Raw genomic sequence first — 12,891 nt, 5'->3', positions numbered from 1 at the left:
CTCACTAAGGATGATATCCTCCAGATACATCCATTTGTCCAAGAATTTCATAAATTCATTGTTTTTAATAGCTGAGTAGTACTCCATTGTATAAATGTACCACATTTTCTATATCCATCTTCTGTTGAGGGACATCTGGGTTGTTTCTAGCTTCTGGCTATTATAAATAAGGCTGCTATAAACATAGTGGAGCATGTGTTCTTATTACCAGTTGGAACATCTTCTGGGTATATATGCCCAGGATAGGTATTGCTGGATCCTCCGGTAGTACTATGTCCAATTTTCTGAGGAACCTCCAGATTGACTTCCAGAGTGGTTGTACCAGCTTGCAATCCCACCAACAATGGAGGAGTGTTCCTCTTTCTCCACATCCTCGCCAGCATCTGCTGTCACCTGAATTTTTGATCTTAGCCATTCTGATTGATGTGAGGTGGAATCTCAGGGTTGTTTTGATTTTTATTTCCCTGATGATTAGGGATGTTGAACATTTTTTCAGGTGCTTCTCAGCCATTCGGTATTCCTCAGGTGAGAATTCTTTGTTTAGCTCTGTATCTCATTTTTTAATGGGGTTATTTGAATTTCTGGAGTCCAGCTTCTTGAGCTCTTTGTATATATTGGATATTAGTCCCCTATCTCATTTAGGATTGGTAAAGATCCTTTCCCAATCTGTTGGTGGCCTTTTTGTCTTATTGACGGTGTCTTTTGCCTTTCAGAAGCTTTGCAATTTTATGAGGTCCCATTTGTCAATTCTTGATCTTACAGCACAAGCCATTGCTGTTCTGTTTAGGAATTTTTCCCCAGGAACCTCTCTTCATGCAGTTGTCGAAGCCATAAATTTGAGGAACCTTGATGCTTCTCTACCCTCTAATTGTAATGGAGTTAGAATCTTGCTTGTTTACAAACCATCTCTCTACTATTAGTCTGTTAGTTCACTCTCTTCTTACTTACCTGCATTTTCCTAAAACATCTACTTTTGAGCCTCTCAGGACTTAGTATGTCTTCCTTCCGGGTTTACCTTAGAAAGTAAAGCCTCTTAGACCTGTAGCTCAATGCCAGCAGCCCGTCCTCTAACCTGCCCACTCCTCCTCTCTCCTTCCTCCTGGCTCTGGGCACCTGTACTGCCCCATGTCACCTGTCATGGTCTGTAGTGATTATTTCGTTTTCTGCTTCTTTGTAGCAGTCAGTTTCCCGTCCTGACAGATTAGATTACTAAGCAGTTAGAAGGGAAACAGTCAGTTGTAGGGTATGTGACTGGTTCCAAAGCTGTTCAGTTTTATGGACCTCGTTGCTTAACAATTGATTTACGATGTGATTAGCTTCCATCTTTCTGGTCCCCTCCTAACAGTTCCATGAACAAGCTTCCAAAGTGAGAAGTATGGCAGGACAAAGCAGGATTTCCAGCCGACAGACTGACTCTGCCCTTCCTGCGGCCATCCAGTGCAACTGAGATAAGACGGTTGCTCACCTAGCAGCTGTGGCAGCGATGCAGAGGAGGGCATAGTTTAGTGACTAGATAGGGACAGGGAGGAGTTATCTAAGTGACTTCATTTCTAGTTTGTTAGTGTGGGTACCTGAGGTTGTCATCAACTAGTAGTGTTGGGTTTTGAGGCTCTTACTGACACATCCAGGTGAGCTGGTCTACCACACAGTAGGCTCTGAAGGTAAGAGAGTACCACAGGAAATGGCAGGATGGAGAGTCACCATGTGTGGGAGCTAATCAGAGCTAGGAGTAGTCACATGTAGACATCACCTGAAAGGAGTCATCATCTGTAAAGAGAATGACGCTTGAGGGCCTCTGCTGTCTGAGAGCTAGGAAAGAAAGAAAGAGTCTGAGCAGCCAAGGTCGAATCTTGGGCAATAAAAAGCTTCAAGGAGAAAGACAAGGAGGTACATCTCTTGTTTTGTTTTAACCTAACGGGGTAGGCTAGGTGCTTCAGCACAGGCTGTTTCCTTGGCTTCCTGTTACAAAGTTCTGCCTCACTCCCGATGACCTCCCCAGCCCAAAGCCAAAGCCCCCCAGTTCCCTTTGCTGGATGCAATAGACACACGGTTCCCAAAGCTCTTGCTAACCTTAGAATAAATAAGGTTTAAAACAGAATCTGGGCCTGATGCCGGGAAAATGGATGAATCATTCCAGACAGCTTAATGTCTAAGGACCTTTCTGAGAGCCCGAGAAGCGGATATGTAGGTGCTGTATAGGCTTACGTTTTATGTAAGTACATATGTATTTACATAAAATGAGGAGGAGGGCTTGAGTATTGTTAGATTTTGTTTAAAGCAGGGTCATGTAGCCCAAGCTGATCTCAAAATCACTATAGCTGAGGGAGGGTGTCCCCCTCTGACACTGTCCTCACAGCCTCTCAGTCCTCACCCCCTGCCTCTGTGTCTACATAAGGTGCTGGGATTATGGTAGGCATGTGCCACCATGACTGCCTAATTACAGCGACCTTTCATAATAGGATTTTGAGAACTGGGAATGTAGCTCAGTGATGGAGTGCTTGCAAGATTCAGATAACGCGATGAAGAGATGGCAGCCACAAAAACCTGGATGGGACTTTCTACTGTGCTTGTTCCTAGCGTGGGATGGGGTAGGCAAAATGCTGCCATCTGTTTTTTTGGTTTTTTTGTTTTTTTGGTTTTTTGTAACAGATGCACTGGTATCCTACATTATATCCTTAATTAACCACGGAGCTAAACCCCAAATAAGGTTTTTGTAGTCTTAAGTCTTACCAGACCTATTTTTTGTTTCAGAACTGCTGAGTGCCCACCAAGGGAAGGGGGAAGTTGCCACCACTCCTCCCAGTCTTGAGCCAGCAGCAACACGAACACGTGCTTCCTAGGCCTCCCTCCCCAGCAGTCAGGTGGGTCCTAGACACTTTCACTCCTCTTTCCCCCAAGTGGGATAGCTCCAGTGTATCTCGCTAAAACTGCTCATTCAGTTACTGTCAGTGGAGCAGGTTTTACAAACAAAAACCTTCCCTGATTATACTAATTTGTTCTCAAATGTTTCTTTAATCTGAGTTAGTTATTATTCATGTTTGTTTTTAACCTGTTCTAGTTATGGTTACTGTTACGGGGATGAAACCCTGTGACCAAACGCATATCCTGACTTCCATCATCAGAGGAAGTCAGGACAGGAACATAGAGGCAGGAGCTGATGCAGAGGCCGTGGAAGGGAACCACTTACTGGCTTGCTCCTTGTGGCTAACTCAGCCTGCTTTCTTATAGAATCCAGGACCACCACCCAGGGATGGCCCCACCCACAGTGGTTTGTGGCCTCCCCCACTGATAACAATGAAAATGCCCCACAGGCTTGCGTGCACTCCAGCCTGATCTTAAGGAGGCATTTTCTCAGGTGAGATTCCCTCCTCTCTGATGACTACAGTTTGTGTCAAGCTGACATAAGCCTAGCCAGCATAACACACAGCACCTAAAATACTGTGGGGGTGCAGAGGCAAAGAAAACATTGTGCAATGCGTAGCAGCTGTACATTCACTCACAGGCGCTCGCTCTGCAAGGAGAGCATTCTGTGGTTGTTTATTATGTCCCCCACCTCCACTGCTTTCATTTCACTTACATGAAAACCCAGCACAGAGTTGGCTCAGAGCGACAGCACTCAGTATAACTCTTCTTTATGTAGCATCTTGTTTTTCAGGAATTCTGGATAGTTCTTTTGGGAAGACTAAATTATCGAAAATGGTAGAAAGCTATTAAACTGTTATGGTGCAGAAAAGGGGAAGCTCTCTACCGCCCTTAGGTTCTGAGGTGTCAGGGACCAACACAATGATCTTAAGATCTACTCCAGGAGGGAGAGATGGGGCCTGGGTAGAGGTGCTCGCCAGTGTCATGCCTGGGGCCTGAGCTGACCCCTGGACTTGACATGGGAAGGGGAGAGCCAATTCCTGCACGAGTTCCCTGACTTCTCCGTAGGAGCTGCACAGCTTGGGACTGTGCTTATATAGAAATAAATGTATACAAAAATCTCTACAAGGCACTTTACCTACCGTAAATGCAGAGTTTCCGTTTGCATAGTTAGAAAACAGCGGAGACAGGGCTAGAGAACCCTAGAAATCAAAATGGAAGGTAAAGAACATGGACTCTCCACAGTCTGCACTGATACCTGAAGGCAGGTAAAGGCTGCTGTCACAGCCCTCGTAAAGGTGGAGCCCATGGGAAGGATTATAATTAGTTGCCCCACAGGATGCATGTCTTGCACAATAATCTCTGCTAGAGTGGATCTCTCCATGCATAGCTCTGAAAATGTGGCCTCACTCCCACAAACGTGTGACTGCAGATCTGTATTACATTGGTAGGATTACTTTGCAGGAGAGTGACCACCCCTGGAAAACACACTCTTCAGTCCTAGGGTGCTTTTTAGCAAGGGTATGGATCCCTGAACTATATCTAGGGTGTCAACCCTTCCGTTAACATTTCCACTCAGACGGAGTAGAGGTGCCTTGCCCAGGTTGTATCCACCCTCTCTAGCTAATCTAATCAGAGCAGAGACCAGGCCAGGCCAAGGGAAGTAATCCTCTGTCTGTCGCCTCACTCTGAAATGCCTCCCGTCCTCACCCCACCAGGAAAGAAGAAAAAAAGGCAGCAGGGTTTTGTTGTTTTGTTTGTCTGAATTAGTTGAGACTTTTTAAGAATAAGGCCTATGGGCCTCTGTGTGTTCTTTAAGAATAAGGCCTATGGGCCTCTGTGTGTTCTTTAAGAATAAGGCATATGGGCCTCTGTGTGTTCTTTAAGAATAAGGCATATGGGCCTCTGTGTGTTCTTTAAGAATAAGGCCTATGGGCCTCTGTGTTCTTTAAGAATAAGGCCTATGGGCCTCTGTGTTCTTTAAGAATAAGGCCTATGGGCCTCTGTGTTCTTTAAGATGCTATAGAAGGTTTGGTAGTCAAGATTTGATGCTTGGTCCTAGCCAAAAAGTCAGTAAGGGCGTATATAGTTCAGATGCATGGGTTGTTTAGAAGTTAAAACACATGACAGACAAGTTATAAACAGCTAAACAGCCAACACTATGGGAATGGTTGAGGAAATAATAGTTTTTTTTTTTTTTTTTTTTTTTTTTTTTGGTTTTTCGAGACAGGGTTTCTCTGTGTAGCCCTGGCTGTCCTGGCACTCACTTTGTAGACCAGGCTGGCCTCGAACTCAGAAATCCGCCTGCCTCTGCCTCCCGAGTGCTGGGATGCAACCAGTAAAATGCTAACTGTGAGGAACTGGGAGATAAAGATAAAAAAAAAAATCTACTAAGGCCTGAGTCACTGCTGTACTGTCAATCTCAACAGTAGGGAGGCAGCAGGTCTGGCGTGAGTTTCAGGCCAGTCAGGATTCCATACTGAGACACACTTAAACCCACGAAACAAAACAGTCTACTAGGGCCAGGCATGGTATGCACTGAGGAAAGCTGAGGCAGGAGGATCACAAATGTAAAACCAGCATGGGTTAGGTAATGAGAACTAATTATGCAGGAGAGGATGCTGCTGCCGGGGCTGGTAGAGCCTTGCTTAGAATCTAGAGAGTCCTGGGTTCAACTCCCAGCAACACCTTTAATCTCAGGATTGTGGAGGTAGGAGCAGAAAGTCAAGGCCAACCTGGCCTACATCAAACCCTATCTCCTAAAAACTAGACAGAATGCACAGCCTAGGCAATATAGAGGAGCTAATATTTCCTGCTTCTGTGCCACAGTGTGATTTTTAAAAGCAATGTCAGGAAAAGGAACTTTAGAGGATTAATTTACATTAAAAGCCCTTCCTTTCTATAACGTATCATTGAAAATGAGCTGCTTTTGTGGCTGTTAGTTCCACAGAACCTGCTTAGTTTGCTTCTGTTCTTCGTGTGTTAGAAATGAGCCAGGATACGACTCTGGGTAAATATGTTAGAAGTTGAGAAAATAGACTTCTCTTGCTAAAAGCAGCAAGATACCTAAGTCAGCTCTGTTCTCTCCTGTTCCAGGGCATCTGTTATGCACCTTAAGCTGTACTGGAAACTCCAGAAGAAAGAGCGCCCTCTTGAGATCAGCAGGGACACCCTGAGAACGCCTATGAGCCACGGAAAGGCCAACGGTGATGTGAAGGCCAGAGCCAGCTACATGAAACCCACCGTCCTTCCTTCAGCCTCCCTTGTCAAAGCATCATCTAGAAAACCTTTTGGGATCCTTTCTCCAAATGTTCTGTGCAGTATGAGTGGGAAGAGCCCTGTGGAGAACAGCTTGAATGTTAAAGCCAAAAAAAATGTGCTGTCTGCAGCCGTGCACCAGAGTGAGGAGGGACTGCCTGGGACCTGGGCTATTGTCAAACCTGGGAACACGAAGGAGAAAATTGCATTCTTTGCAGCCCACCAGTATAGCAATAGGATAGGCTCTATGAAAATTAAAAGTTCCTGGGATATCGATGGGAGAGCCACTAAAAGAAGGAAAAAATCAGGGGAGCTTAAGAAAGCCAAGTTACAGCTAGAAATGATGAGAGATATCAACAGCCAGTGCTACCAGTCTGAGCCGTTTGTGTGTGGCGTCGAGCACTGTTCTGTGCATTACATGAGTGACAGTGGGGACGGTGTCTGTGCTGCGAGGCCTCTGTCAGTGATACAGATGGTGGCCTTCCTCGAGCAGAAGGCCACTGCTCTGCTAGCTAGCTGCACAAAAAACTGCACAAATTCGCCTGCCATTGTGAAGATTTCTGGCCAGTCCCGAGGTATACCACCTGCACCTGAGCCCTTCTCTGCTCCAGAAACTTGTGAAGAACCCAGGGAACAAGAAAATCCTGAGACTGGCAGATCCCAGGGTGAGCCAGTCCGTGTCCTTGACATGGTAGCCAGGTTGGAGTCTGAGTGCCTGAAGCACCAGGGCCAGCGGGAACCTGGGAGCTTGTCACGCAATAACAGTTTCCGTCGAAATGTAGGCAGGGTGTTGCTCACTAATGGTTCTCAGGCCAGCGACAAAAGTGAAGAGGGCTCTGCAGACACAGCCGACTCTCAGGAGCATCCCTTGCAGCCGGTATCTGTGGGTGAAGAACCCTCTGTAACTGAGCATCATTCTGTAGGGGAGCAGGCCTGGGATGGCACTTCTCAAAGCTGTCCCTCATTGCCAGCCACTGTGAGCTTCCACACGGACAGCACAGATCTAGAGCCAGGTCAGCAAACAGCTATCAAGAACTGCAGCCGGGATGACGTAGAAATGGTGGAGGAATTTGATGAATTGCCTACAGATGCTGTCAGTCGTGTAAGAAGAGAGCTTGTAACGCTCACAAAGCACCATCCTGAGCAGAGGCAGGACCCGCTGTGCATCAGCATCACTGTGTGCATGGTAGAGAAAGACCGGCCGTCGGCTTTAGACTCCCTTGAGGAGCCTCTTCCCGGGATGCTCTTCTTCCTGTCATCTGGACAGGACCAGCAAGCGCATTCCCAGCTGAGGGAACACCCAGCACCAGAGGCCTCAGAGGCCAGTCAGCCTCAAGATGCTGCTGAGGGCAGCAGTGCACGTGAGGAAAAAGATTCCTCTGTGGAGCCGCTCAGCCTCCCAGCAGCCTCTCCGGGAGGGAGCACCTCACAGGTGCTTGAGGCAGTCACATGCAAGAAGCAGGTGTCGCAGGATTTCCTGGAGACCAGGTTTAAGATCCAGCAGCTTCTGGAGCCTCAGCAGTACATGGCCTGCCTGCCCCACCACATCATAGTGAAAATCTTCAGGTTACTCCCTACCCTGAGTTTAGCCATTCTTAAATGTACCTGTCGCTACTTCAAGTCCATCATTGAATACTACAACATCAGGCCAGCAGATTCTCGGTGGGTTCGAGACCCACGCTATAGAGAAGACCCTTGCAAGCAGTGCAAGAAAAAGTATGTGAAAGGGGATGTGTCCCTGTGCCGGTGGCACCCCAAACCCTATTGCCAGGCTTTGCCATATGGGCCTGGCTACTGGATGTGCTGCCACCAGTCTCAGAAGGGCTTTCCTGGCTGTAAGTTAGGCCTTCATGACAATCACTGGTTACCTGCCTGCCATAGCTTTAACCGGGCAATCCATAAGAAGTCAAGAGGGAGTGAGACGGAAGAGGAGTACTGAAGTCCACGTGACAGGGAGGCAAGAGGACTGTGAAACACTTGGGCCAACCTCCAGGGCTGCGAGCTCGCCCCGCCCTTCTTGATCTCTGCTCAGATCCTGACTGCCATTGCTCAGGCATTTTAAACTGTTTCTCAGCTGTACAAGAATTTAGTTCCATGGTTTTGTATGGTGGTGCCTCACATTAAACCTATCCAGCTGTGAAGAACTCTTGCCTGTTTTCCTCCATCAAGGACATTCAGAGGTCACCAGGCAGTCTCCACAAGGGGATCCTGAGGTGGCCCAACAGTGGCTCTGCATTTGGAGTGAGTGAGGAGGGAAGCAAACCTTTGAGAATTATGCCTCAGAAAGAAAACCAGGCACCTTACCCCAGACCTGTATGCTTGTTCCCGTGAGAGTGGTGACTGCAGACGGATATGCCCTGTGCTGTTTACAGTGTATATAATGGTTGTGTTTGCATAGGGCTGTGAACGTGCACATTAAACCCGAGCGCCTTTACCTGTAAATGAGTGCTTTGGCCCCTCTGTAAATAACGTGATTAAAATTCAGTATTGTAGATTATGAACAGCTGACTAAACATAATCACCACAGAATAAGACAATATCATATAATAGATTAAAATGTGCATCCTTTTGTCTGGTTAAAATTTTTTAAAAAAAAAACTTCAATAAAAAAATAAACGTTTTAAATGAGTTCTGGTCTTAAAATAAGATTTTACTAACTTTATTAATGTTCATGTAAATTCAGGCAGTGTTGGAGGAGACCAGCCAAGGGTGTTGGACCCCCTGAAGCTGTGCTGGGAATGTAATCTGCTTGTTGTGCAGAGCCATTACAGCCCAAAGATGGATTTCGTGCACGTGCGTGTGCTTGCTCTTGAGTGTGCGCACACTAAGGTGACAGAGCCACCACTGTGGTGGTCAAGTGGCAGGCAGTTGTGAGCCGTGCAGTGAACTGAACCAGATTCCTGCCTACGTCATCTGTCCAGATCCTTATGCATTAAGTTGTAATTAAAAACAACAATGTGCCGGGCGTGGTGGCGCACGCCTTTAGTACCAGCACTCAGGAGGCAGAGGCAGGCGGATTTCTGAGTTCGAGGCCAGCCTGGTCTACAGAGTGAGTTCCAGGACAGCCAGGGCTACACAGAGAAACCCTGTCTCGAAAAAACAACAAAAGTCCAAACAAACAAAAACAAAAAAACAAACCTTTGATGTGTGTGGGTATTTTGCCTGCATTTACGTCTGCATCACATGGTTGCCTGTGCCAACAGAGGCCAGAGAGGGCATCGGCTCCCTTTGAATGGAGGTCTGAGCAGGTTTGTAAGTCCTCATGTGGTTGCTGGGAATTAAACCCTAGTCCTCTGAAGAACAGCGGTGCTCTTTGTTTTTTCGAGACAGGGTTTCTCTGTGTAGCCCTGGCTGTCATGGAACTCACTCTGTAAACCAGGCTGGCCTTGAACTCAGAGAACTCTGCCTGTCTCTGCCTCCCAAGTGCTGGGATTAAAGGTGTGCACCACCACTGCCTAGCAACAGCAGTGCTCTTAACTGCAGTCACCCCTCCAGCTCCCTTCTTAGGGACCTGTTAAAGTCGTGTTTGTTTTCAAGCCCTTTGTGGTGACTCATGTCTGAGGCATGCCTGGGCTACAAGAGGAGACATTTCAAATGCACCCCAAAACAGGGTTATTTATAAGGGAGGATAACTTTTTATATTACCAAATCATCTTTCCTTAAATTGTAAGTTTAAAATCTTATAGGCTTTTAATATTTTGAGTTTGTGCGGTGCCTTCTGTATTCCCTATATAGGAAGTACTATTAAAGGGTTCCCACAACTGTCCACCAGTCACTTAGAAGCCACTGGGAGTCTTCAGGCTTGAAGACAGAAAGCTGGAGCTTTGAAAACAAAATCCAAAAACACAGAAAGAAAACCCTGTTATCAGCCTAAGTTGCAGGCAGGGAGGATGGGTGACAAATGTGGACGACTGATGGGGAAGGGCAGTGGTTACCTTGGAGGAGGATACAAATTTGGCCAGGACCGGCAGGGAGCAGAGGGGAGGATGGTATTTAGGTAGAGCCATCTTGGCCTATGTTAAGCAGAGGGTCATGAGGCCAGTGGCTTCCAAACTGAATATAGTCAATTTTTAAGATTGTGTGTCTGTATACTAGTGAGTCCATTTATCCTTGTAAGCCAGAAGAAGGTGTCAGATGCCCTACTTCTGGAATTACAAGCAGTTATGAGTGTTGAATGCCAAACTTGGGTCTGTGGCTCTTAACTGCTGAGCCATATCTCTGGTTTGGGTTTTTTTTTTTTTTTTGGTTTTTCGAGACAGGGTTTCTCTGTATAGCCCTGGCTGTCCTGGAACTCACTTTGTAGACCAGGCTGGCCTCGAACTCAGAAATCCACCTGCCTCTGCCTCCCAAGTGCTGGGATTAAAGGCGTGCGCCACCACGCCCGGCTTTTTTTTTTTTTTTAATCCTTCGCAGTAACGGCTGAGAGCAGGCTGAGACTGCAGTGACCCCATGCCAGGGGGAGGCTACCCCGACAAGTGGACCATGCTATGCTAGCCTGGAGACGCAAACTTGGTCTGACACCAACGCAAGAGGCTGGGAACAGCTCATCTTCAACACATCTGCTGTTGGCTTGTGCCAAGCTGGCAATCTGAATGTCCTCGAAGTGAGTTGTGACTCATAACTGGGATAAGGAGATAACACACAGGACAACCAAGGGTGTGACGTACCTCACGCACTGTGTGTTCAACCTTTGCTGCCTGTGGCTCTCCCACGAGGGTGCGTAAGACAAACAACTCTGGGTTTTCATGAGTCAGCATTGCTGACCTGGTTATCACGTGCTCTGCAGCTGTGTGAGAAGCTGGGCTGACAGCAGGGCATAGGCTGCCCCCAGTGCACTTGGCCTTACCTCAGAAACAGACGGCCTGCCTTAACTGTGGCAGGACATGCTTCCCAGTGCTCAACAGAGGCTTGGCACCAGCCCCCACCCCCACCCCCACCCACCCCCATGCTGAACTCAGACTACCAGAATGTAATGCTGCTTTTGAGACTCTGTGGCCCCCCTAGTGTTGGATGTAGAAATAATCCACCCTTTGGTTTTAAGAGTTTGTGTGGATGTCTGTATACCACATACATGCAGTTCTGTGGAGGCCAAAGGGGCATTATGTCCCCTAAAGTCAGAGTTACCGGCAGTAACTCTGTTAGCTGTCCTGTAGGTGCTGGAAACTGAACCCCAGCCCTGGAGGAGCAGCCAGTGCTAACCACTAACCGTGTCAGAAGCCCCCAGGCAACCGGCCCACTCTCATGTCATGCCACGGTGTTCCAGTCCTGCACTGCCAAAGGCTCATACCCCACCCCAGCCAAAGAAAACACCCACTCTGCTCTCACAGGAGGAGCTGCTCCACCTCAGTGTTTACCCCACTGCTCATTGCAATTCCATCCTTCATAGAAACTGGGAACTGGGTCCCCATCCCATTCCTGACATGATGGTTGGACTCTTGCTACCAGTTTGGAAAGGAACCGAGGGCATGTGCATTGTATGTGACTTGTAATCCCAGCAGGGTTGCCTCTTTGAGGCATATAGTGAGAGCCTCTTAACAAAACCCCAAAATGTAACGCATTTGCCGATATGTCTGCTCACCCTATGCACTGATGGCCCCACTGCAACATCACTGGGAACCAGTCCCATCCCTCTGCTGTGTTGGCCAGGCTCCTCCACATGCCCCTCTGTATCTGTGTGTGGGGTTCCCTGGACTCCCGGGGTAGCTAGTTTGAGCACTTACCTTCAGTGCCTCACAGTATATACTCCATCATGACTCCATCCCATGTTTAATCAGCAATCCCTCTGTAGTTAAGCCAAATCCCCAACCCTTTCACTTTGTTTTAAAAAGTTGTCTCAAGTAGCCTAAGGTCATCTTTACATTTATGACCCTCCTGCCTCAGCCTTCTGAGTAGATGGGATTACAAGCATGTACCACTAGACCTGGCTTGCTAGTACCAATTCAATATGTTGACTGTTGGCAGGTTTGGACAGTTCTGGCTCATTCCCTAATTGTCTATGAAGGATGAGAAACCTGAAGAGAACTTTGCCTCTGGACATAGCTGATCCCAGGAGACCAGGCTTGTATAGAGAAGTTCTTACAGGAGCTATGGCTACACAGCTGCTTCTTCTGGACCATGCTGCCAGTGGCTCCCAGCAGCAGGCCCTGGGTTTCCCTTAGGCTCTGTCTAGTCATCTCTGCAGTGTGGACTTCGAACGCCTGTTAGCCTTTTGAGGCCATCTGGACAGTTTGTACAGAAATACTCCCAACCCTGTGCCACACCTTCAACTGCTGCTATTTCTTTGGCAGACTGGTTATTTGTCTTTCTTCATCCACAGACTGCTTCATAGGTGCCAGAAAGTCATTTGACACTAGACCCTTCTTCACACCGAACAGTGCCAATAATGAATCAATGCTATCAGGTCCTGTAACCATATGTTGAACACACAGTGGGACGGACGCTCTCCTTCAAGTCTCTCTCCTCTGGGTTCATATAGGCTAGTGTTAGAATCTCAGAACTAGTGAAGCGCACCATCCCTTCCAACATGCACATCACTCCTAACTTTATGCAAGTTCATGGCCACCGCTGATTTGCAAAGCCTCGTGGGAAGAACAAACATTGTGGTTAGGCACCTTTGGGTGCCTCAAGTTCATCTGTGCCTAGCTGTTGAAGCAGAGCCTTAGTGGAGCAGTCTCCCACTCTAGGTGGCTGGCCTCGTTAGGAGTGGGGAACAGAGCCACTAGTTATCAGCTGGGAAGAGAAGTGGAATGGAGCAAAGACGGCATCCCTCGT

The 12,891-nt window shown here is 47.5% G+C and overlaps 1 protein-coding gene across 7 annotated transcripts in view; it reads left to right on the top strand.

Moving 5' to 3' along the window:
• Fbxo34 (F-box protein 34) overlaps positions 1 to 8,743 on the top strand; it is a 62,586-nt gene extending 53,843 nt beyond the window's left edge. For 5 of the 7 annotated variants that reach the window (XM_021182313.2, XM_021182314.3, XM_021182315.3 and 2 more), the window contains 2 exons: positions 2,752 to 2,861; positions 5,959 to 8,743. In XM_021182313.2, the coding sequence (XP_021037972.1) occupies positions 5,969 to 8,059 (2,091 nt within the window). In that variant the 5' untranslated portion in view covers positions 2,752 to 2,861; positions 5,959 to 5,968 and the 3' untranslated portion in view covers positions 8,060 to 8,743. Of the gene's footprint in view, positions 1 to 2,751; positions 2,862 to 3,228; positions 3,356 to 5,958 lie in introns of all 7 variants that reach the window. The other 2 variants (XM_029468928.2, XM_029468927.2) reach the window with 2 other exon arrangements.
• Positions 8,744 to 12,891: the final 4,148 nt, after the last annotated feature.

The sequence above is a fragment of the Mus caroli genome, unplaced genomic scaffold, assembly GCF_978045245.1.
Source record: "Mus caroli unplaced genomic scaffold, Mus_caroli_1 scaffold_12, whole genome shotgun sequence".
Lineage (NCBI taxonomy): Eukaryota > Metazoa > Chordata > Mammalia > Rodentia > Muridae > Mus > Mus caroli.
Note: the sequence above shows the minus strand (reverse complement) of the source record. Positions and strands in the feature narration are given on the sequence as shown.